Consider the following 25,630-nt stretch of genomic DNA (forward strand, 5'->3'; position numbering starts at 1 on the left):
GTCTATTAGAATTTAGTGGTAACATAGATACTGACTAAATAAGATTTCAGCTTCAGAGCCTGAATAAAGACGCTCGGTGAACATTTATATAAGTGCATGGTGTCATGTGCTGGGTACATTGTAAGCAATTATTCCTGGCCCTGTGACAGTCACATGGGGCAGGAAGTCTCCTATCTGTTTTATTAGAGAACCCTCAGATATAATATAATGGTCTTTCTGCTCTCAGATTGTCTCACTCTCTCCTCTAGTATTCTCCTCCCCTGTCTCACTCCCTACTCTAGTATTCTCCTCCCCTGTCTCACTCCCTCTAGTATTCTCCTCCCCTGTCTCTATCTCCTCCTCTCTCCCTCCCCCTCCCCCTCCCCTTGCCTGTGTGTGTGTCTTGCAGGGCCTGGGAGCACATGGTTTAGGTAAGAGGATGTGAGATACAATGTATCTGTGTGTTTATAGTCTGCAGCTCTCTGCTGTACACAATCTTCAGTCTGTACTAATATGATACATTGTTTATTGTTACTTAATCACGTATCTCTGTATTTATGTTTTATTGTATTTATATTTTGTGCAGATCTGTATTTCCTCTTGTGTGTAAAGTGCACCCAAACTCTTGTTGTGAGTGTAACCTCATCTCCCCCTGTGTGTGGTTCCTGAATAGTGAGTGTGGTCTGTTACCTGGGCAATTACTGTCAGTGCAATTGTCTTTATACTGTGTAGTACAACATACTGTGTTATACAGAACTGTGCACTTCATGATAATTCCTAAGTGTATGTAGTTCTGTATAGGCTTTTACAGTCTGTGCAGTACACGTATAGTCTGCAGCAGGTCTTGTTATGTTATACAGGGGGGCTCTGAGCTGCACAGTAACTGACCCCTGACCCCAGCACTGGTCAGATCTGTTACTTGTGAGAGACATCAGTGCTGTACACATGTATAGTCTGCAGCAGCTCTTGTTATGTTATACAGGGGGGCTCTGAGCTGTACAGTAACTGACCCCTGACCCCAGCACTGGTCAGATCTGTTACTTGTGAGATACATCAGTGCTGTACACGTGTATAGTCTGCAGCAGCTCTTGTTATGTTATACAGGGGGGCCCTGAGCTGTACAGTAACTGACCCCTGACCCCAGCACTGGTCAGATCTGTTACTTGTGAGATACATCAGTGCTGTTGGATGACAAGGGATACCCAACAGTGTGACTAATCTAAGGGATAAAATTATAAAACTCTGGTGTGCTTAGCTCATACAGTCACAAAGGCATTGGCAGGTCTACTATTTATTAATTGATATAAATACCTTTTTTTTCCCTCTGAAAAGTACATGAAATATTATAGATATACAAAGTAATGCAAAACTGTCTTCCCAATCAGTACAGCTCGCTGCTGTAAGCAGAACAAATTACGCATGCTCAGCTTTTGCATCATTTTATTTGTTTTAGACTGTAAGCTCTTCAGACAATGACCTTTCTTCTGCAGGAATGCATTTTATTTAGTCTTTTGTATGTATTTGTTTACTATAAAGTAGTGTCACTTTGTACTCAGGTATACAGCTGTACGGGATTTGGATGCACTTTATAATTATTATTATTATCGGTTATTTGTAGAGCGCCAACAGATTCTGCAGCGCTATAAACAAAGGCGGAGTACAACAAAACTTTAATAGGGATCAAATGAGTAGAGGGCCCTGCCAAGAGTTGCACTGTTGTAGTCAGCTCTTAAGAAGGTGATCTACAAACAGCTGGACTCTTAGGCTTGCAAGCTAAGGGGGTTCAGGGGATAGCAATGGAGGAGAGGAACTGGTATAAAGAAAGGTTAGCGTAGGTTGTATGCATCCCTGAACAGTAGAGTCTTTAGGGAGCACTTGAAGCTTTTAAAACTAGAAGAGAGTCTTTATAAAAATATTGCATGATTTTGCACATGCGCAGTGATGCGTCAGTCTCTCGCCCCATGGCAGCAAGCACCCATGCTCTTGTTGATCTCACTGCTGATGTTATCTGATTGGATGTATAAATCCCATTCTTCATCTGAAAAAGAGCACAGGCACAAAGGGCCAAAAAATATGCAAAAATGGTACATGTACTGTAATCACTGAGACTGTAAGTAATGCATGAAACTTCAAGAGACATTATACACTAGAATTTTCTTTGCATACATGTTTTGTAGATGATCCATTTATATAGCCCATACAGCTTTTTTATATTTTATGTATAGTTTAGCTTATTTTTAAATAACATTGAGCTGATTTTCCAAACAAACCAAACAAGCCCCAAAGGTTTAGTAGAATACTGATGTATACCTACTCCAGCTTGCTTCTTTAAGTGTAAAGAGTCTTGTCATATGCAGAGGAAGGGGGGGGGGGGTCTGCTCTTTTTGCTATAGAACCACTTGCAGTGGGTGTTCCAGCTAAACTTTTCAACAGAGCTAAACTGGGAGCTTCTAAATTAGTTTTAAATGGTTTTATACTGGATTTTTTTGATACACAGTATCTGTGCATATTATTCTTTATAGTAGTGTCTATTACATGCAGTTAAATGAAAATTGGTGTATACTGTCACTTTAGAGGGACGGTCAAGTCAAAATTAAACTTTCATGATTGAGATAGAGCTCACAATTTAAAGGAACTTTCCAATTCACTTCCATTATCTAAATGTGCACAATCTTTTTATATGCACAGTTTACGAGGCACCAGATTCTACTGAGCATGTGCAAGATTCACAGAATACACATAAATGCATTTTGTGATTGGCTAATGGCTGTCACATGATGCAGTGGGAGGGGAAATAGAACTAACTTTACAATTTGTTAGAAATCTGCTTATAAAAGTCTTTTTAATATGCATTTACTGATTATGCAAGTCTACTGTATTTAGTGGTTATTTAAAATAACATTAAAATAAAATTCTCTAATTTCCAAACGTGTATGAAGAGCACTAGTTAAGTGTTTTTTGGTTTTTTTACAGTCTTTTATTTTGATGTATAAACTTATCTGTTCCCCATAAGTCACTTCCTGTGCCCCCTAAACCTCTCCCCCAGCTCACCTCTAGTTCCTCCCTCTCCTACCTTCCTGCTCACCCCTCTTCACCATTGCTCCCCCTTCCTCTCTGTGCTGCAGTATATGGGTTTGGTTGTGCTCTGTTCACTGTTGGTCTTTTCTCCTCCACCTCAGCTCTCCCTCTGACATCTGCCAGCCCTGTGAAGATGGTCGTCCTGCACTTATATTGCTCCCTGCAGCCCTCAGATGACCTCTCTCGCCTGCCTTACTCACAGAATATCCTCAGCGTGAAGCGAGAACTGTGCTACAATGTCAACTGGCCGGGTGAGTGACATCCATGTGTCTGTGTAAGTAGCAAGATAATGGAAATGTCTACTGCACACACCCGAAAAACAGGAATTACGTTTCAGGTTACCTTAAACAATCTCAGGCATTTAAAATGTTTCTGTCATGAGTTATACAAGTTTCATTCACCTGGTGCTTCCCATGATCCTCTTCTTTTGTAAAGAATCTCTGTTTAAATATTTAAAGAATTTGGTAAAAAAAACAAACCTCAAATATCATCTAAATATATATACACAGTCTTATCCCTGTAACATTTTACCCAGCTTAGTTTTGTACAAATGTGTGTATCAGAGCAGGTGTAAGTGTTATGGCACAACATCATGGGCTGGAGTCTGAGCGTTCCATGGGTGTACCTGAGAGATCCAAGGCTGGAGTCTGAATGTTCCATGGGTGTGCCTGAGAGATCCAGGACTGGAGTATGAGTGTTCCATGGGTGTGCCTGAGAGATCCAGGGCTGGAGTATGAGTGTTCCATGGGTGTGCCTGAGAGATCCAGGGCTGGAGTATGAGTGTTCCATGGGTGTACCTGAGAGATCCAGGGCTGGAGTCTGAATGTTCCATGGGTTTACCTGAGAGATCCAGGGCTGGATTCTGAGCGTTCCATGGGTGTACCTGAGAGATCCAGAACTGGAGTCTGAATGTTCCATGGGTTTACCTGAGAGATCCAGGGCTGGAGTATGAGCATTCCATGGGTGTACCTGAGAGATCCAGGGCTGGAGTCTGAATGTTCCATGGGTGTGCCTGAGAGATGCAGAGCTGGATTCTAAGTGTTCCATGGGTGTACCTGAGAGATCCAGGACTGGAGTCTGAATATTCCATGGGTGTACCTGAGAGATCCAGGGCTGGAGTCTTAGTTTTCCATGGGTGTGCCTGAGAGAGGGCTAGAGTCTTAGTGTTCCCTGGGTGTGCCTGAGAGATCAATGGCTGAAGTCTTAGTGTTCCATGGGTGTGCCTGAGATATCTAGGGCTGGAGTCTTAGTGTTTCATAGGTGTGCCTGAGAGATTCAGGGCTGGAGACTTAGTGTTTCATGGGTGTGCCTGAGAGATCCAGGGCAGGAGTCTTAGTGTTCCATGGGTGTGCCTGAGAGATCCAGGGCAGGAGTCTTAGTGTTTCATGGGTGTGCCTGAGAGATCCAGGGCAGGAGTCTTAGTGTTTCATGGGTGTGCCTGAGAGATCCAGGGCAGGAGTCTTAGTGTTTCATGGGTGTGCCTGATAGATCCAGGGCAGGAGTCTTAGTGTTCCATGGGTGTGCCTGATAGATCCAGGGCAGGAGTCTTAGTGTTCCATGGGTGTACCTGAGAGATCCAGGGCAGGAGTCTTAGTGTTCCATGGGTGTGCCTGAGAGATCCAGGGCTGGTGTCTGAGTGTTCCATGGGTGTACCTGAGTGTTCCATGGGTGTGCCTGAGAGATCCAAGGCTGGAGTCTGAATGTTCCATGGGTGTACCTGAGAGATCTAGGGCTGGTGCCTGAGTGTTCCATGGGTGTGCCCTGGAGATCTGTGACGTTGCCCAGTAACACCACTCCTAACTGCCTGACCTTGCCTTTGCTCCTATTTGTGTGATATTGTACTAAATGCATTTGCAGCTTAACTATAATTACATTTTCAGGCACCAGCCCACCATCCAGTGAACAGATAGATACCCTGCGCTGGCTCTTCAGCTGTCCCTTTGACCCTCAGAGTATCTCCGAGACCTCATTCCTTTGCCCAGAGCCTTTGGATCTGCTCATAGAGATAGGACCAAGGTGAGTGGCCACAAAATCACAAGATCCATCTTTATCTCTGGCCTTTTCTAAATGCTTTTATTTTATTTTGCATAACTTCTTCTCCATTACCTTTTCTCTCCTCTACCAGGTTAAATTTCTCCACTGCAGCCTCCACCAATGCTGTTTCCATCTGTCGGTCTGTGGGTTTGTCTAACGTAGACCGTATTGAATGTTCCAAGAGGTATATGGTTAAGGTGAGAGTTGATGACATTAGTGCATTTGACTAATCACTAAGTATAAGATCAAATCTGCAAGAAGGTTTGTTTGTTTATTCTCCCAGTTCAAAACTCAGCCAGAGAAGAGAGAGGAGCAGCAGCTGGTTGCATCTTTGTACGATCGGATGACAGAATGTTTGTACCCTGAACCCATAAACAGCTTTGAAGTGTCTGTGCAGCCTGAACAAGTTTATGAAGTGGATGTCTTGGGGCAAGGGAGAGCTGCACTGGAGAAGGCTAACTCTGAGCTAGGTATGTGGGTTAAGATCTCTGTATTAGAGGGAGCAGAGACAGCTCGTTTGACGGTAAACATGTGCATTAATCCCCAGAATGATGATGGGAATACAAACGTTCTAACATATGGAAGGGGCTACCCCAAAATCTATTTGTCTAGTCAATCTGCTGCTGCAACTGACTTTGTATCTTCCTGTCTCTCTACCTTACATTTCTCCTTGGTATCCTTTCCATACTCTGTGTTGTCTGGTTGCTCATGTTTAAGATTTATCTTTGTTTTCTCTTCTCCATCTTTCTTTCTCCTCTGCACCCCCTCCCTTGGACTTTGCCTTCAGATCCCGTCTCACAAACTCTTCTTGTTTCTCCTCCTACAGGTCTTGCATTTGACTCCTGGGATTTGGATTATTACACTTCTCTCTTCCAGCGAGTAGGCAAGAACCCAACCAGCGTGGAGTGCTTTGATCTGGCACAATCCAACAGGTTTGTTGTTTTCCTATATAGAATGTTCTCCATAGTGGGAGCAAGTTTCAGCACTGCCATGTGTTCTATTTTCTGATATATTTGAATTTTTCTCTGTTTATTTGTTTCTTGCTCACCTTGTTCTTCTTATGTTTCTCATCATTATTATTATACTCTTGTAGTGAGCACAGCCGCCACTGGTTCTTCAAGGGTAGGCTCTTGGTGAATGGTGAGAAGAAGGAGCACTCTCTGTTTGACCTTATAATGAGGACTCAGGACAGCAGTAACCAAAACAATGTTATCAAATTCTGTGACAATAGCAGGTTTGTGTTTAAATGTATCTAACACTATACAGATCCCTGGAATAGTTTCTTCTAAATGTAGAGTACACTTTTACGCACCACTTCTTAAGAAGTTCAGAACTAGAAAATGTATAGAAGTTTAGACAATACCATTGGAAGTTTTTTTTCAGCATGAGGTGCGTTCTCTTTACTTGAGAGATAATATATAGTTACATTTTTTTCTACATCTGTATACAGGGTTCAAAATAGAAAAATCTAAAATATACTCGAGTGCACCCCCAGCTCACTGTGTTGAGGGATATTGCTGCATCCCTACTGATGAGGCCTGCATAGGCTGAAAAATATGTCTGGGATTAGCTGCACTAACCTCATATTTGTTTATAGAACTGCCTGGTATTTGTTGTTGTTTATGGGGCCAGCCTGATAAAGTGCAAGAAAGTTCTCCTCTGTGAAAAGCATAACTAGACTAAAAGAGGCCGCCTCCTCTGCGTACCATCCCATATGGCAAGCTGTTAAAGGGACAGTAAAGTCAAAATTAAACTTTCATGATTCAAATAGAGCAGCAATTTTAAGAGACTTTCCAGTTGACTTCATTATCAAATTGTGCTTAGTCTTTTTATATGCACTTTCTTAGGCATTGGCTACTACTGAGCATGTGCAACAGATTGCAATGTATATGTGTTTGTGATTAGTTGTTAGCTGTCACATGACACGGGGCTTGGCAAGTTGAAGAAAATTTTATTTGAAAAAAAATCATAGTAGGAGCTATTGCACTGTCTTTTTATTATGCATTTGTTGATTATGTAATTTAATTTCTTTCCTTGTTATGTATACAGAGGTTAGAGGAAAGTCAATTTTATATGTAAAAAAGAAGTGTTTAACATTAGCATAAATCATTACATATATAGCTTATATGCTTATTATCCGAGTTATAGGTGGGTGGGAAAAAATATAAATAATAATAATAAAAAAAATAATAAATATATATATGTATATATGTGTGTGTGTGTGTAAATAAAGAGCAAAATAAATCAGCGCTAAGTGTATAACCCCAAGATCAATAATCTAGGTGGTAAATATTTGTGAATAGGCTGCCCAATACCTGGAAATGAGACAATAATTAGGTCCCCATCCAAAAATGTCCAATATCCAGTTGCAAAAGAAATATGTGAAAAGGGTGGTATAAAGGCGCACTACTCAATACCAAAGATTAATAAATGACAAAAGGATAAAAAAGGGGGCAGACCAGAAAATACCGTCTTATCCCTAGCAGTTATATTCCAGGAGAGAATGCAAATCTAATGATGTGACCAATACACTCACTAGTTAAACTATCTGATACAAATCAAACAGAAGAAAAATGATGGTTATTTCTACTGACTGAAAAGATGATAAAAATGATGGTGTGAGGATATATACATATCTAAGAACACAAATACTCTGTATGGAACCAAACGTTTTTTACACGATTATTTCCTCCTCAGATCCAGGATATAAGTATAATAGTATAAAGGAAATTCAATCTGCATTAGATGTAGAACAAAGTCACTGTGTATCTAATGCAATGCAAAAGTCCTCTTTATGAAATCTCCACACAAGACTGATAAAAATGCCCATTTACTAGAAGTTACCCCAATCATATGAGGTAAGTGTGATGTCCCTTTAAGAAAGCCGGTCCCGTAAACTGCAGTTCCGCTTCAATGCCACTTTAGTATGGTAAAAGGATTCTTCCCTCTTTCACTGTGTACTCGAACCTTCCCTCTCAGCAGCGCAGGAGGCCGGATATGGGGAGAGACACAAATACAAAACGATAGTGCAACACTGTATGTCAAATGCACACAAAATGTATTCAACACTTAGGTAATGAATGCTTACATAATATAACCTCAGTGCAGTATGAGGTATCAGTAAAACATAGTGTACCAGTATCAGCATGGCACAATTTGAAGTGTAATACACGTATTGCAATCGTAAAAAATATTTACATCAACCACATTAAAAAGTGGAATAGAAGCGAGTAAAAATGATGAATAAAAATACAAAGTCTATTGTGAATTTGTGTTTTTATTCATTGTTTTGTAGTTGTGTCTCTCCCCATATCCGGCCTCCTGCGCTGCTGAGAAGGAAGGTTCGAGTACACAGTGAAAGAGGGAAGAATCCTTTTACCATACTAAAGTGGCATTGAAGCGGAACTGCAGTTTACGGGACCGGCTTTCTTAAAGGGACATCACACTTACCTCATATGATTGGGGTAACTTCTAGTAAGTGGGCATTTTTTATCAGTCTTGTGTGGAGATTTCATAAAGGGGACTTTTGCATTGCATTAGATACACAGTGACTTTGTTCTACATCTAATGCAGATTGGATTTCCTTTATACTATTATACTTCTATCCTGGATCTGAGGAGGAAATAACCGTGTAAAAAACGTTTGGTTCCATACAGAGTATTTGTGTTCTTATATATGTATATATCCTCACACCATCATTTTTATCATCTTTTCAGTCAGTAGAAATAACCATCATTTTTCTTCTGTTTGATTTGTATCAGATAGTTTAACTAGTGAGTGTATTGATCACATTATTAGATTTGCATTCTCTCCTGGAATATAACTGCTAGGGATAAGACAGTATTTTCTGGTCTGCCCCCTTTTTTATCCTTTTGTCATTTATTAATCTTTGGTATTGAGTAGTGCGCCTTTATACCACCCTTTTCACACATATATATATATATATATATATATATATATTTATATTTATTATTATATATTTTTTAAAAATCTTGATCACTATGTCATAAAATCCCATATTACTTTTGGTTTATAACCTCCTACAGTGCAATCCAGGGGAAGGAGGTATCATCACTGTTTCCTGCAAAAACACACTGTGCCAGTCCCTACCAACTGCACCGTTCTGTACGGCACCTCATATTCACTGCAGAGACCCACAACTTTCCCACTGGTGAGCTAGGGGATAGGTGCCTGGAGGGGTGAGAGAGGAAAATCCTGGGGGAGATAGAGATACATTTAATAAGATCAGAGTTTGACTGCTCTTTCTGTGTTTTATTCTTTATACCTGACCAGGGGTGGCGCCATTTAGCGGTGCTACCACAGGAACAGGTGGACGAATTCGGGATGTTCAGAGCACCGGACGTGGTGCACATGTCATTGCAGGCACTGCTGGTTATTGCTTTGGAAATCTGCAAATTCCTGGTAAGTTCTTTGTAGGGTAAAAGTTGTAGGTGTTGTTGTTGTTGTTGTTGTTTATTTAATCTTTCATCTCTTTCTCAATTCATTACAGGATACTCACTGCCCTGGGAGGATCCCTCATTTCAGTACCCTCCTCAGTTTGCTCGCCCCCTGGAGGTGGCGATTGAAGCCAGTAATGGAGCCTCTGATTATGGAAATAAGTTTGGGGAGCCAGTGCTGACAGGTAGGAAAATCTGGGTGTTAGAAGTATATAACCTTAGGTCCAAGCTTGATGTTCTTAAGTGGACTTTCCTTAAGTTTTCACTCATTTATAAATGATGTCTGTGTTCTTGCAGGATTTGCTCGTTCGTTTGGACAGCGCCTGGCTTCAGGGGAGAGAAGGGAGTGGGTTAAGCCAATCATGTTCAGTGGGGGAATTGGGTCCATGGAGGATGCTCATTGCATCAAAGATGCACCTGAAGTTGGTGAGGATTAAAGTAAATTATAATATAAGGGTGGTACAAGCGGAGTGAAGGGAAAGAGTTTTGGAAAATTGATTGGAATAAGGTTTAGGTGTGAGAGCCTTGATGCAAGAGTAAAACACACAGCTGAGGGGTCAGGGAGATGCACAGTTGGATTTAGAGATCTTGAACAAACTGTGTTTGAGTCATAGGGCTGATTAAAGCTACAATACAGAACACAAAGTGAAGAAGATCCCAGAGGTTAGAGGTTAGTAGTAATCACATGACTGGAGAGATGGAAACGCAAGTTTTAGAGATTTTGATTACCTGAGCATGGAGAGGAAAAGTACTGAGAAAAGAGGAGTTTAAATCAGATTGTGTCTATTCTTCTTCAAAGGTAAACAAGTTGTTTTTTGTTGTCTATTGTGTCTAAAATATATAGCAGATGAATTATTGGCCAATGAGTACTCACGAGAGCTCGGCCTTAAAGGGACAGTCTAGTCAAGATTAATCAACTTTCCAATTGACTTTTATCATCAAATTTGCTTTGTACTCTTGGTATTCTTTCTTGAACACTAAACCTAGTTAGGCTCATATGTTAATTTCTAAGCCCTTGAAGGCCACCTCTTATTTGAGTGTATTTTGCTAGTTTTTTTTACAGCTACACAGAGCTAGTTCATGTGTGCCATATAGATAACATTGTGCTCACTCTCATGGAGTTACCTAGGAGTCAGTAGTGATTGGCTAAAATACAAGTCTGTCAAAAGAACTGAGATAAGGGGGCAGTCTGCAGAGGTTTAGATACAAGATAATCACAGAGGTAAAAGGTGTATTTATATAACTGAGATAAGGGGCAGTCTGCAGAGGTTTAGATACAAGATAATCACAGAGGTAAAAGGTGTATTTATATAACTGAGATAAGGGGCAGTCTGCAGAGGTTTAGATACAAGGTAATCACAGAGGTAAAAGGTGTATTTATATAACTGAGATAAGGGGCAGTCTGCAGAGGTTTAGATACAAGGTAATCACAGAGGTAATAAGTGTATTAATATAACAGTGCTGGTTATGCAAAACTGGGGAATGGGTAATACAGGGATTATCTATCTTTTTAAATAATAGCAATTCTGGAGCATACTGTCCCTTTTAAGGCTTATTAACTTCAGAATAAAATAAAGAGCTTTAACGTTAACTTAGTATCCGTGCAATAATATTTTGAACAAGTTTAAATTGTGCTCTTTCATTTGTATATTAGATATGTTTTCCCTTTTATGACTTTCTTATGAATCACTATGTTTTCAGGAATGCATGTGGTGAAGGTTGGGGGTCCCGTGTACAGAATCGGTGTTGGAGGGGGAGCTGCCTCCTCTATTCAGGTACAGATGTAGTTCTACATAAATGACTTTTACCATCATTAATTCTTGACATGGTGGTCAGGATGAGATCAATGGTCATAATGTGACCCATTGTCTTTACTGCACACCCTGTAGGTTCAGGGGGATAATGCCTGTGAGTTAGATTTTGGAGCTGTTCAACGTGGAGATGCAGAGATGGAACAGAAGATGAACAGAGCAGTAAGAGCGTGCATTGAGAGAGGGTCTGGGAATCCCATCTGTAGCATTCATGATCAGGGGGCTGGAGGCAATGGTGAGCTAAAGAAAGGTGCACAAACTCCGGTAACACCCATTATAAACATCATTTCACAAAATGTACACATTGTGTGACTTGTAGGTAACGTACTCAAGGAGCTGAGTGAGCCTCAAGGAGCAGTAATCTACACTCACAACTTTCAGGTAAGATCTCACATCTGTCTTTTACTCCTCTCTACATTAATACTGTGCCTTTATTGTTTACTCTTGCTCTTTCCTTTACTGTATGTATCTGTTACATGCACACAACAGGAGTCCTCTGTATCTTCTCTTGTTCCTGCAGCTGGGGGACCCCACACTAAGTGTGCTTGAGATTTGGGGGGCAGAATACCAAGAGTCCAATGCTCTTCTTTTGCGGCCGGCTGATGCTGACTTTTTGCACTCTGTGTGCCGTAGAGAGAGATGTCCAGTAGACTTTGTGGGCAAGATCACAGGAGATGGCAAGGTGTGTGCCTATTAACAGTCCAGGATGGTGATGAGTATGCTTCTTACAACATCTCACCTCTCTTGTGATCTCACAGATTGTGCTGCTGAATGGCAGTGAGTTGGATCCTGTTCCAGACTCCAAGGATCGAAATGCTGTTCCTGTTGATCTAGAACTTGAATGGGTTCTAGGAAAAATGCCTCGCAAGGTGCAGAATTCATCTCCACAGACTATTTGTATGCCTCCTCTCACCACATCCTCTATCACTCTCATATTCTTCTCTTTATTTAGGAGTTTGTTCTAAATCGAGTCACTCCTGACCTGCGACCTTTGACCCTTCCAAGTGACCTCACTGTCAGGGAGGCGTTGGAACGTGTTCTAAAGTTACCATGTGTGGCCAGCAAGAGATATCTCACTAACAAGGTTATTGGACTAGTGTTTTGTGCTTTCTATTAATGTTCATGTGTGCAAATCCAGATATTAGTGTGTTACATTTTCAGAAGAAGAAATCTGGCTCTGAAACCTCTGAATGCATACGCCTAGTAATTTTGTTTGTATCTTGATGTTCTTCTTGTTCTCTCAAGCTCCCACTCTCACTTCCATCTCTCAGTCTCTATTTTTCAATCAACAATTTATATAAAATATATATATATATATATATATATATATATATATATATATATATATATATATATATATATATATATATACCAAAAAGGAGAGACTGCACTCACTGGATTTGGGAAGAAAAAGATAAACAACTTTTAATCCATAGTAATACTGGTGATGTTTTTGGGTGTGGAACCTGAGAAAAGTATTTCACACCCCAAAATGTCACCTGTATTATTATAGATTAAACATTGTTTTGCTTTTTTAAGTGCAGTTTATATTCTAATATTTTTGGATCTGCCACCCTGACCATTGTGGAAATGAGAGTGCAGATACCCTCCACTTTGTTTTGTGTAAGTGTATATAATGTATGTGTGTTGTGTGTAAATGTGTGTGCTATATACACAACTATTCTACTGCACCCAGTTTTTATTTTCCTTTTATTGTTTTCTGTGTCCCCATCTTTCTCTTACAGGTTGACCGTTCAGTCACCGGGCTGGTTGCCCAGCAGCAGTGTGTGGGTCCTCTTCATACACCGTTAGCTGATGTGGCTGTTGTGTCTTTATGCTACAGCGACACAGTAGGAGGGGCCACAGCAATTGGAGAGCAGCCAATTAAAGGTTTGCTGAACCCTGGCGCCGGAGCGAGAATGGCAGTTGGGGAGGCGCTCACTAACCTTGTCTTTGCTCAAGTAACAGACCTGAAGGTGAGTACTGACCTGATTTAAATCTATTGGACTATGTCCGTCAGCCATCACAACCACAAATGGTTGCTTCACTCTCGTCTTCCAAATACCTTTGCTGCAGGATGTCAAGTGCAGTGGGAACTGGATGTGGGCTGCCAAGCTGCCCGGTGAGGGGGCTGCATTGTATGATGCTTGTGTAGCCATGTGCACGGTCATGGCACAACTTGGTATTGCCGTAGATGGGGGAAAGGACTCTCTCAGCATGGCAGCCAGAGTAGGAGCTGAAACTGTGAAAGCACCAGGTTTGCTTTACTCTTTGTTCTCTTTCTCATTGTGCTGTCATTCATACATTGCTGTACTACATCCCTTCTTGGTTTATCTTTCCATTCCTTATCAAGCCACCTTTCTCGTACTAAGAATTGTCGTTATCTTCTCTTTCTTTTCTCTCTCTTTATCACGTTGTCTCTCTCTATTTGTCATATTTACATTTATTTAATCTTTTTCAGGCTCTCTTGTCATCTCTGTTTATGCAGTATGTCCTGACATAACTGCTACCGTGACCCCCGACCTGAAAAACCCAGGAGAAAAAGGTTAGATCATATATTGTTGATCCTGCATTGTTCAAACTTGCTCAATTGTTCAGTATAGGTGATTCATATGTGTTATAAAAAATCTGCTCCCTGTCTTTAAGTCACTGCTATTATCATCTGTTTCCTGTCTCTTAATTCTGTACAATAATCTGTAATGTGGCACTGTATATTAAAAATTTAGCAAAATCCCTTATGATCTTGTTTTCTTATATAGACTTGTGAATATAAACCTTTATAATCCCATCTAGAAGTTTCCCAGACATTTGTCAGACTTACTGGTCTATACCTTTCCAGATGAGGTATACAGTGCAGGGATAAACAAGGTGATGGGCAGAGTTTTTCTGTTTGTGTTAACCAACTGACCTTTTTCTTGTTATTCTTTTTAAAGGTATCCTCCTCTACATCCCTCTTAGTCCAGGTCAGCACCGTCTTGGTGGCAGTGCATTGGCTCAATGCTATTCACAGCTGGGCGAGCAACCGCCAGACCTGGATAATCCACTAAATTTGGTTTCCTGCTTTCAGGTCACTCAGCAACTTCTACAAGGTGAGTGTATAAACTTATATAGTAGATAGGATTGTCAGGCTGTAAAATAAGATGCCTGTTGGGTGTAAATTGAAGTATTTCATACATAATTATGTTTCTGACTTCCTCAGAGGGCCATATTAGCGCAGGTCATGATGTCAGCGATGGGGGACTGATCACCTGTCTCCTGGAGATGGCTTTTGCTGGCAACTGTGGCCTTGAGGCTGATCTTTCCTTTCCTGACACCAGTGGTAAGTACAGGTTTAGTTTCATCAAATCTTAAAAGCCGGGGTCCCTATTTGTCTCATGCAGCTAGTTCAACAGGTTTAAAGGGACACTGAACCCAAATTGTATCTTTCATAATTCAGATAGAGCATGCATTTTTAAGCAACTTTATCATTTACTCCTAGTAGCAATTTTTCTTCTTTCTCTTGCTATCTTTATTTGAAAAGCAAGAATGTAAATTTAGAAGCCAGCCCATTTTTGGTTCACAACCTTGGTTGTCCTTCTCCATCATCTCCACCATCTCCTTACTTGCAACATATCATCCCTCCCTACAACTCTCCCTCCTTCTGCTCCTCACACCAAACTTCACAGAAGCATTATGTCATTAGATCAACAACAGCTTTCTAATTCCCTCAAACCTCTCCTCTCATCCTTCTCCTCCTTTTCCTGCCCTGACCAATCTATCTGTCACTATAATTCCACCCTTACATCCGTCCTTGACAATCTTGCCCCTCTTACCATAGCTCGGAAATCAAACACTCATCCTCAGCCCTGGCATACTCCTCTGACACTATACCTATGCAGATGTTCCCGTACTGGTGAGCGGCACTGGAGAAAATCTATGAGTTCAGCTGATTTTCAACATTACAAATGTATCTTGAACTCCTACTACTCTGCCCTTAATTTCCATAAGCAACACTACTTCTCTACTCTTATCTCTAATCTTTCTTCAAACCCAAAACGTTTGTTCTCCACTTTCAATACTCTTCTCCGCCCTCCCCACCTCCTAATACAACTTCTCTGTCAGCTCAAGACTTTGCCAACCACTTCAATAACAAAATCGACTCCATCAGAAATTAAATCAGCTCTCAACATAATTCCATTCTCTCACCCCCTCAAATGCTCTCACTCAACCACAACCCACATAACCTTAAACTTAGCTCATTCTCCCCTGTTACTGAGGAAGAAGTTTCGGCACTTATACTGCGCTCTCACCTCACTACCTGTCCCCTTGACCCTATCCCCTCACAGCTACTCCCCTCCCTCTCTGCCACCCTTACCCCTATACTCACACACACTTTCAACCTCTCCCTCGGCACCGGTATATTTCCCTCATCGCTGAAACATGCACTGGTCACACCTATCCTCAAAAACCTTCCCTTGATCCTACCTCCCCATCCAACTACCGCCCTATTTCCCTATTCCCTCTTGCATCAAAGCTTCTCGAAAAACTAGCTTATGCACGCCTATCCAATTTCCTTACAATAAACTCCCTCCTTGACCCATTGCAATCTGGATTTCGTCCCCATCACTCCACAGAGACAGCAATTGTTAAGGTTACCAGCGACCTACTTACAGCAAAATCAAAAGGCCACTTCTCTCTGCTTATCCTCCTTGATCTGTCCGCAGCCTTTAACACTGTTGACCACCCTCTTTTGCTCCAAACCCTCCAGTCCTTCGGCATATGTGACACAGCCCTCTCGTGGCTCTCTTCCTACCTGTCAAACCGTACCTTTAGTGTAGCCTTCTCTGGGGCCTCCTCTGCCCCGTCACCATTTTCTGTTGTAGTACTGCAAGGCTCTGTTCTCGGTCCCCTCCTCTTCTCAATCTTCACATCATCACTAGGTTCCCCAATAAAGTCCCATGGTTTACAATATCATTTGTATGCCGACGACACCCAAATCTACTTTTCTGCACCAGACCTTTCTCCTTCCTTGCTAACCCGTGTCACTAACTGTCTTTCTCACATCTCCAACTGGATGTCCTCTCACTACCTCAAGCTAAATCTTTCCAAAACTGAGCTCCTTATTTTCCCCCCTTCTTCTAAACTCTCCACCCCCAATCTCTCTATAACTGTCGACAACTCCATCATTACCCCACATGCCCGATGTCTCAGGGTTACATTTGACTCAGATCTTTCTTTCACTCCTCACATTCAGTCATTGGCTAAAGCCTGCCGCTTCCACCTTAAAAACATCTCTAAAATTAGACACTTCCTTACACAAGACACAACAAAAATTTTAATCCACTCTCTCATTCTTTCCCGCCTCGATTACTGCAACTCTGTCCTCTCTGGTCTCCCCACCTACCGCCTAGCTCCTTTACAATCCATAATGAATGCCTCTGCCAGACTCATCTTCCTTACACGTCGCTCTTCATCTGCTGCACCTCTCTGCCAATTCCTTCACTGGCTTCCTCTTGCCTCTAGGATCAAACACAAAATTCTCATTCTGACATACAAAGCCCTCAACTGCACTGCTCCCCCCAATATCTCAGACCTTGTCTCCAGATACTCTCCCTCCCGTCCCCTTCGCTCTGCTCACGACCTCCTACTCTCCTCCTCTCTTGTCACCTCATCACACTCCCGTTTACAGGACTTCTCCAGACTGGCTCCCATCTTGTGGAACTTTCTGCCTCGCTCCACAAGACTCTCTTCTAGTTTTAATAGCTTCAAGTGCTCCCTAAAGACTCTACTGTTCAGGGATGCATACAACCTACGCTAACCTTTCTTTATACCAGTTCCTCTCCTCCATCGCTATCCTCTGAACCCCCTTAGCATGTAAGCCTAAGAGTCCAGCTGTTTGTTGATCACCTTCTTAAAGGGACACTCAATCAAAATTAAACTTTCATTATTCAGATAGAACATGCCATTTTAAACAACTTTCCAATTTACTCCCATTAACAAAATGTGCACAGTATTTTTATATTTAAATTTTTTGAGTCACCAGCTCCTACTGAGCATGTGCAAGAATAAGTGTGTATGCATTTGTGAATGGCTGTCACATGGTACGTGTATGCATTTGTGATTGGCTGATGGCTGTCACATGGTACAGGGGGAGTGGAAAAAGACATAACTTTTAAAATTCTCAGAAAAAAAATCTACTACTCATTTGAAGTTCAGACTAAGTGCTATTGCATTTTCTTGTTATCTTGCATTTGTTTATTATGCAAATCTACTATGTTGACTGGTCCTTTAAGAGCTGACTACAACAGTGCAACTCTTGGCAGGGCCCTCTACCCATTTGATCCCTATAATTGTTTTGTTGTACTCCGCCTTTGTTAATAGCACTGCGGAATCTGTTGGCGCTCTACAAATAACTAATAATAATAAAGTCCTTGCTGATTGGTGGATAAATGCTGTCCAGTGTGTTCAACCAAAATTGTCTGGCTCTATAGCTTAGATGCCTTCTTTTTCAAATAAAGATAGCAAGAGAACAAAGAAAAAATGATAATAGGAGTAAATTAGAAAGTTGCTTATAATTGCTGCTCTATCTAAATCATGAAAGAAACTTTTGGGTTTAGTGTCCCTTTAAGCTTTTGTTTTTGCACGACAAATCAGTGAAATGGACTTTACCCTAGAAAAATTATAATTAGCTGAGAAAATTTACAGAAAAAGAAAGCAGGATGTAAATTCTGCATCAACACTGCATGATTTAAAAAAATAGTTCTATTCATTTTGCTATGCTTAGACATTTTAGTTTAGTTTTAATTTGTTGCATAATGTCCCTTTTTAACTCCTGTGCTGCGCATGACGAGGCGTTCTTGTCATGCATATCACTGTATGCGCATGACGAGGCGTTCTTGTCATGTATATAACTACCTGTATGCGCATGACGAGGCGTTCTTGTCATGTATATCACTACCTGTATGCGCATGACGAGGCGTTCTTGTCATGCATATCACTACCTGTATGCGCATGACGGGGCGTTCTTATCATACATGTAACTACCTGTATGCGCATGATGAGGCGTTCTTGTCATACATATCACTACCTGTATGCGCATGACGAGGTGTTCTTGTCATGCATATAACTACCTGTATGCGCATGACGAGGCGTTTTTGTCATACATATCACTACCTGTATGCGCATGACGGGGCGTTCTTGTCATGCATATAACTACCTGTATGCGCATGACGAGGCGTTCTTGTCATGCATATCACTACCTGTATGTGCATGACGAGGTGTTCTTGTCATGCATATAACTACCTGTATGCGCATGACGAGGCGTTCTTGTCATGCATATCACTACCTGTATGTGCATGACGAGGCGTTCTTGTCATACATATCACTACCTGTATGCGCATGACGAGGCGTTCTTGTCATACATATCACTACCTGTATGCGCATGACAAGGCGTTCTTGTCATGCATATAACTACCTGTATGCGCATGACGAGGCGTTCTTGTCATGCATATCACTACCTGTATGCGCATGAAGAACTTTTCTCATCTTACAGGGGAATCCCTGATCAAATGCTGTTTTTGTTGCCCCCCCCCCTACTACAGGCCCGGGGGTCGTTGGTGGCCTAATGAGCGTCACTCCCATGTTTTATGGGACATATGCACGTTGTGACGTCACAAAGGAGACAGAACCAGGAAGCTCAGTGTAGCTGCAAGGTTGCTGGATGGGGGAGGTTCTTCAAACCCCTCAATCTCAACTCCCATAGCAGCTACAAACCTCCAAGACCACACATTTGAAAGAGAGTCACAAGATTTTATCAAAATAAAGTAGAAAAAACACTTGGGGATTTGCAATAAAAAAATCTGGTATGTGTAGAGACCCCAATAAAGTTTATTTTCTAGTAGACAAGTGCCTCTCTAAAAAAATATATATGAATTGTGTCTATATAGTCAGGTGATCACTGTGGTAACAGTATGGTCAGGTGATCACTGTGGTAACAGTATAGTCAGGTAATCACTGTGGTAACAGTATAGTCAGGTGATCACTGTGGTAACAGTATAGTCAGGTGATCACTGTGGTAACAGTATAGTCAGGTGATCACTGTGGTAACAGTATGGTCAGGTGATCACTGTGGTAACAGTATAGTCAGGTGATCACTGTGGTAACAGTATAGTCAGGTAATCACTGTGGTAACAGTATAGTCAGGTAATCACTGTGGTAACAGTATAGTCAGGTGATCACTGTGGTAACAGTATAGTCAGGTGAACACTGTGGTAACAGTATGGTCAGGTGATCCCTGTGGTAACAGTATAGTCAGGTGATCCCTGTGGTAACAGTATGGTCAGGTGATCACTGTGGTAACAGTATGGTCAGGTGATCACTGTGGTAACAGTATAGTCAGGTGATCACTGTGGTAACAGTATGGTCAGGTGATCACTGTGGTAACAGTATAGTCAGGTGATTACTGTGGTAACAGTTTAATCAGGTGATCACTGTGGTAACAGTATAATCAGGTGATCCCTGTGGTAACAGTACAGTCAGGTGTTCCCTGTGGTAACAGTATAGTCAGGTGATCCCTGGGGTAACAGTATAGTCGGGTGATCCCTGGGGTAACAGTATAGTCGGGTGATCCCTGGGGTAACAGTATAGTCGGGTGATCCCTGGGGTAACAGTATAGTCGGGTGATCCCTGGGGTAACAGTATAGTCGGGTGATCCCTGGGGTAACAGTATAGTCGGGTGATCCCTGGGGTAACAGTATAGTCGGGTGATCCCTGGGGTAACAGTATAGTCGGGTGATCCCTGGGGTAACAGTATAGTCGGGTGATCCCTGGGGTAACAGTATAGTCGGGTGATCCCTGGGGTAACAGTATAGTCGGGTGATCCCTGGGGTGTCAGTATAGTCGGGTGATCCCTGGGGTAACAGTATAGTCGGGTGATCCCTGGGGTGTCAGTATAGTCAGGTGATCCCTGGGGTGTCAGTATAGTCAGGTGATCCCTGGGGTGTCAGTATAGTCAGGTGATCCCTGGGGTGTCAGTATAGTCAGGTGATCACTGTGGTGTCAGTATAGTCAGGTGATCACTGTGGTGTCAGTATAGTCAGGTGATCCCTGGGGTGTCAGTATAGTCAGGTGATCCCTGGGGTGTCAGTATAGTCAGGTGATCCCTGGGGTGTCAGTATAGTCAGGTGATCCCTGGGGTGTCAGTATAGTCAGGTGATCACTGTGGTGTCAGTATAGTCAGGTGATCCCTGGGGTGTCAGTATAGTCAGGTGATCCCTGGGGTGTCAGTATAGTCAGGTGATCCCTGGGGTGTCAGTATAGTCAGGTGATCCCTGGGGTGTCAGTATAGTCAGGTGATCCCTGGGGTGTCAGTATAGTCAGGTGATCCCTGGGGTGTCAGTATAGTCAGGTGATCCCTGGGGTGTCAGTATAGTCAGGTGATCCCTGGGGTGTCAGTATAGTCAGGTGATCCCTGGGGTGTCAGTATAGTCAGGTGATCCCTGGGGTGTCAGTATAGTCAGGTGATCCCTGGGGTGTCAGTATAGTCAGGTGATCCCTGGGGTGTCAGTATAGTCAGGTGATCCCTGGGGTGTCAGTATAGTCAGGTGATCCCTGGGGTGTCAGTATAGTCAGGTGATCCCTGGGGTGTCAGTATAGTCAGGTGATCCCTGGGGTGTCAGTATAGTCAGGTGATCCCTGGGGTGTCAGTATAGTCAGGTGATCCCTGGGGTGTCAGTATAGTCAGGTGATCCCTGGGGTGTCAGTATAGTCAGGTGATCACTGTGGTAATAGTAAACACCTTTCAAGAAAAAAGTGCTTTTATTTCTGTACTGCACTATGGGGCCTCTCTAATCTGTATTATTACCCCTAAAAGCCTGTATTGCCTCTATTTCACATGCGGTTACCGATTATGTCAATTTAGTAAGGTGATCACTGTAACGGTAGTGGTCACTGGGGCATTTTCAGTATTTACTAAAATCTACAGAAAAATTATACTTTTTTTTTTTTTTTTAATACAGCTTTTGCCACAGCTATCAGACATGCCAAGAATGATAAATATAATAATAATAATAATAATGGTATATTGTGAATCTGCTGGGCCTGCTGACAAAAACAATATATCATTTGTGTAGATCACTCACTAAAATTTGACTTGCAGTAGGGTTTAAATGAAGGTAGCAAAAAAAGCTCAAAAAAGGCTTAGCAGTGAAAGGATTTAAAGCTTGGTAAACCTCAATTTTGCAGCACAAACTTTAGTTTCACAACCCCCGTCCCCCCAAAAAATATATATATATTTTGACCATCCAATCACAATCCATACCCCAGGGTATTTTGTGTATGTCATTCAAAAGAGGGAAAGGAATGGTAGAAAACTATTGGCAATGAAATTATTATGCTACTAAATAGAATAGAAGAATTTTAAGATAGAAGAAATAATGATAAAAAAATAGTTTTTATGGTTAAATTCATATTGAATCTGATGACCCTTTTTATAAAGGAATCCTATTGGTTCTGAGTTTTCTTTTTGTCTTAAACTATAGCTTTGGAGCTGCTGTTTGCAGAAGAACTGGGTCTGATCCTGGAGGTTGTGGAGTCAGCAGTGGAGGTGGTAACGGAGCGCTACCGAGCATCTGGGTTGCAGTGTCTGAAGATTGGATTTACCAAAGGCCACGGTCCTAAATCAGTGGTCAGTGCTGGAAAAGGATGTAGGTGTTTAACTAATGTGTGTTAGGTTATAAAACACTAATGTCTTTGGGATGTTCTCCTAGGTCCAAGTCAGTGTAAATGGACAGGAGGTCCTTTCAGAGGAAGTTGGGACCCTGAGGGCGCTATGGGAGGAGACCAGTTTTCAGCTTGATAAACTGCAGGCAAATCCAACCTGTGTATCTCAGGAAGAGGCTGGACTGCGTCAGAGGGTGGGGCCAAAGTACCAACTAACATTTGACCCATCTGAATTATATGTTTCACCTTCTACAGCTGGTAAAGCAGTATTTTTTTAATTATGGTTTTAATTTATTGAGTACAGTTCAGTATAGTCTACTAATAATAATTTTTCATTACAGCTATCACACAGCCACGTGTAGCTATTATACGAGAGGAAGGAAGTAATGGAGACAGAGAAATGGCAGCAGCTCTTTATGCTGGTGGATTTGAGGTAACAACCCAATACTAGCTTACAAAAAACCTTTACCCCTCTAGGCTTCCTGTTGACTACATCTACTCTCATTTATAGGTGTGGGATGTCACCATGGAAGATCTTTTCTCTGGTGGTGCCACCTTGGATCCTTTTAGGGGACTTGTCTTTGTTGGTGGTTTCAGCTATGCTGATGTTTTGGGATCTGCAAAGGGTAAGTGCTAATTTTCTTCTAATCTATCTAGTATCTGCTAACCTACTGTACAATGATATAAGCAGATGTTCTAGTTTACAAATAATTGTTCTGTCATCTCTTCCACAGGTTGGGCTGCTTCTGTAAAGTTTAACCCTAATGTTCGTGGGCAGTTTGAGGCTTTCCGTCGTCGTAAAGACACTTTTAGTTTGGGAGTGTGTAATGGTTGCCAGCTGATGGCACTATTGGGCTGGGTTGGACCCGATAACACAGTTGATACTGGTGAGAATGACATAAAATTGGGGCATGAACATTTATTTTCTAGGATACAGTTTACTTATAAGCACATCTTCATCCTACAGATGAGCTCCCTACTCAAGGCGTTTTGCTCAGCCACAATCAGTCTGGGCGTTTTGAATCCCGTTTTGTGACTCTGAGGATTGAAGACAGCCCATCAATCTTACTTCGTGGGATGGCAGGGTCATCACTTGGTGTCTGGGTGGCACATGGAGAAGGTAAATCCTAGAAGGTCTATCTAGAAGACTGATTATTGTACATGTACTCATCTCCTTCCTTTGTCTATTTTTCATTTTTTGGCCTTAGAGATGCTAGCTGATTTTCTGTTAGTTTAAGGGCTCCTTTAACTTTAGAGCAACCGATTTCCTCTTGATTGCTAATGGCACCAGTATTTCCATCTTGTTTTTATTGAGTCTATATTATTTCATTGTTTCAGGTCTGATGAGGTTCCGTTCTCAGAATGTCCTTGATCATGTGATATCTCAGCAGTTGGCCCCACTCCGTTATGTGAATGACTTGGGTGTGCCTACTGAAGAGTATCCGATGAATCCAAATGGATCTCCATTGGGTATTGCTGGCCTTTGCTCATCAGATGGACGTCACTTGGCTATGATGCCTCATCCTGAACGCTGTTTATATAAATGGCAGTGGGCTTGGATGCCAGAAAATTGGCACCAGGACATGCAAATTTCACCTTGGCTCCACTTCTTCAATAATGGCTACCGCTGGTGTCAAGAGAATCAACCGTAAATGTTTATTGCATTTTCAGACCTCGCCTTCAAGCTGTAACAAAATAGTTATTTTTGTATATATATATTTTGTGCTTCCTGTAGTGTTTCGGCATATTTCTTTGTAGTTGGGATCTGGCAGGCCCATGCCCTTCAGAGATGCTGACATCACCCATATTTGGTCTAACGTTAACTGTCCTTTTGGAAAAAGTCAACGATGGTCAGGGGCTTCTTGAAGGCATAGTGGATAAAATCATACAATTTCTATGTTTGCAGTAAAGGGACGTTAAAGGGACAGTCTACACTAAAATTGTTATTGTATAAAAAGATAAATAACGCCTTTAAAAATCTATTCCCCAGCTTTGCACAACCAACATTGAGATAGTAATATACTTTATAGCATTTAAACCTCTGCCTGTTTCTAAGCCACTATAGACATCATCTTATCACATGCTTTTTTATTTGCTTTTCACAACAGGATACTGCTAGTTCATGTGGGCCATAAATATAACATTGTGCTGATGCCCGAGGAGTTATTTAATATTTAGTACTATATGTAAGTCAATAGATAATACATAAAGTCATGTGATCAGGGAGCTGTCAGAAGAGGCTTAGATACAAGGTTAGTCACAGAGGTAAAAAGTATATTAATATAACTGTTGGTTATGCAAAACTGGGGAATGGGTAATAAGAGGATTATCTATATTTTAAAACAATAACAATTCTATTGTAGACTTCCCCTTTAAATACAGATTGCTTTTGTGTAAAAGTGATGCTTGTCCTAAGCTCCCTGGAGAGAACAAAATGCAAATTCCATGTTTTCTTGCAAATTGTTAAACCAAAGAAAAACTTTTCTCCAGAAACTAGACCAGGAATAAGACAGAACATTAAAGGGACAGAAATAAAATGTTCTAATGCATTACAGCATTTTATTATTGTACTTACATTTGTCCCTAGCAATTTGCTTAAACCTGACAAAGATATAAAACATATAGCTAAATCTCTGCCGCAGCCACTCTGTGTATTGCTGCTGATTGGCTGATAAGTTGTGTGCTGCCCAGGAGGAGCCGTGCGCACCGTACAATGTTCTAGCGCATTATAGTATTTTTGTACTGTTACATCCTTTTCATGTATCAGCCACACAGTTTGAAGTAGTCAAGAGAGGTGTAAATATAGAAGTGTATGTAAATCCATCCAAAATAGTAAGGATTTATCACAGTGTAGCAGAACACCAAATGCTCAAGAAAAACACAATTATAGACTATAATACACAATGATTGTATAAGTTTCTTTAACTGGCTTTTATGTTCCCTATTAAAAATAAAATAAAAACTGCTCTCTAACGTTTTTGTTCTAAACAATATAGTAAAGGAATAAGACTGGTTTCCCAGACCTTATAGTTGGATTGTTGGTAATTACAATGTTGAGCCTGAGTGCTTTGCAGCTATTACCCGGTCACATTCCGTTCACAAGCTGGATGTACCTCAACATCATTCCACTCCAGACGTTTATCTTAACCCTCTTGTGCTCCTGCAAGTCATTCCACTCCAGACGTTTATCTTCACCCTCTTGTGCTCCTGCAAGTCATTCCACTCCAGACGTTTATCTTCACCCTCTTGTGCTCCTGCAAGTCATTCCACTCCAGACGTTTATCTTCACCCTCTTGTGCTCCTGCAAGTCATTCCACTCCAGACGTTTATCTTCACCCTCTTGTGCTCCTGCAAGTCATTCCACTCCAGACGTTTATCTTCACCCTCTTGTGCTCCTGCAAGTCATTCCACTCCAGACGTTTATCTTCATCCTCTTGTGCTCCTGCAAGTCATTCCACTCCAGACGTTTATCTTCACCCTCTTGTGCTCCTGCAAGTCATTCCACTCCAGACGTTTATCTTCATCCTCTTGTGCTCCTGCAAGTCATTCCACTCCAGACGTTTATCTTCACCC

At 41.6% G+C, this 25,630-nt stretch overlaps 1 protein-coding gene across 1 annotated transcript; it reads left to right on the forward strand.

Moving 5' to 3' along the window:
• Positions 1-314: 314 nt before the first annotated feature.
• On the forward strand, positions 315-25,031 carry PFAS (phosphoribosylformylglycinamidine synthase). Its single transcript, XM_053695032.1, has 29 exons — positions 315-410; positions 3,159-3,308; positions 4,938-5,073; positions 5,183-5,288; positions 5,375-5,561; positions 5,918-6,023; positions 6,185-6,325; positions 9,138-9,262; positions 9,385-9,513; positions 9,602-9,733; positions 9,846-9,974; positions 11,250-11,323; positions 11,438-11,594; positions 11,679-11,740; positions 11,880-12,041; positions 12,118-12,228; positions 12,312-12,443; positions 13,105-13,335; positions 13,436-13,616; positions 13,821-13,904; positions 14,293-14,448; positions 14,559-14,678; positions 21,877-22,022; positions 22,105-22,315; positions 22,399-22,490; positions 22,569-22,683; positions 22,792-22,944; positions 23,025-23,177; positions 23,396-25,031. The coding sequence occupies exons 2-29, from the start codon at positions 3,191-3,193 to the stop codon at positions 23,707-23,709; spliced, it is 3,963 nt and encodes a 1,320-aa protein (XP_053551007.1). The 5' UTR covers positions 315-410; positions 3,159-3,190; the 3' UTR covers positions 23,710-25,031.
• Positions 25,032-25,630: the final 599 nt, after the last annotated feature.

The sequence above is a fragment of the Bombina bombina genome, chromosome 11 (assembly GCF_027579735.1).
Source record: "Bombina bombina isolate aBomBom1 chromosome 11, aBomBom1.pri, whole genome shotgun sequence".
Lineage (NCBI taxonomy): Eukaryota > Metazoa > Chordata > Amphibia > Anura > Bombinatoridae > Bombina > Bombina bombina.

Bases quoted from the DNA above. Each gene is read 5' to 3' on its own strand.
- PFAS (XM_053695032.1), top strand. From the start codon at position 3,191: ATGGTCGTCCTGCACTTATATTGCTCCCTGCAGCCCTCAGATGACCTC. The intron at 5,074-5,182 runs GTGAGTGGCCAC...CTCCTCTACCAG, and splicing joins CTCATAGAGATAGGACCAAG to GTTAAATTTCTCCACTGCAG. The intron at 12,444-13,104 runs GTTATTGGACTA...TTTCTCTTACAG, and splicing joins AGAGATATCTCACTAACAAG to GTTGACCGTTCAGTCACCGG.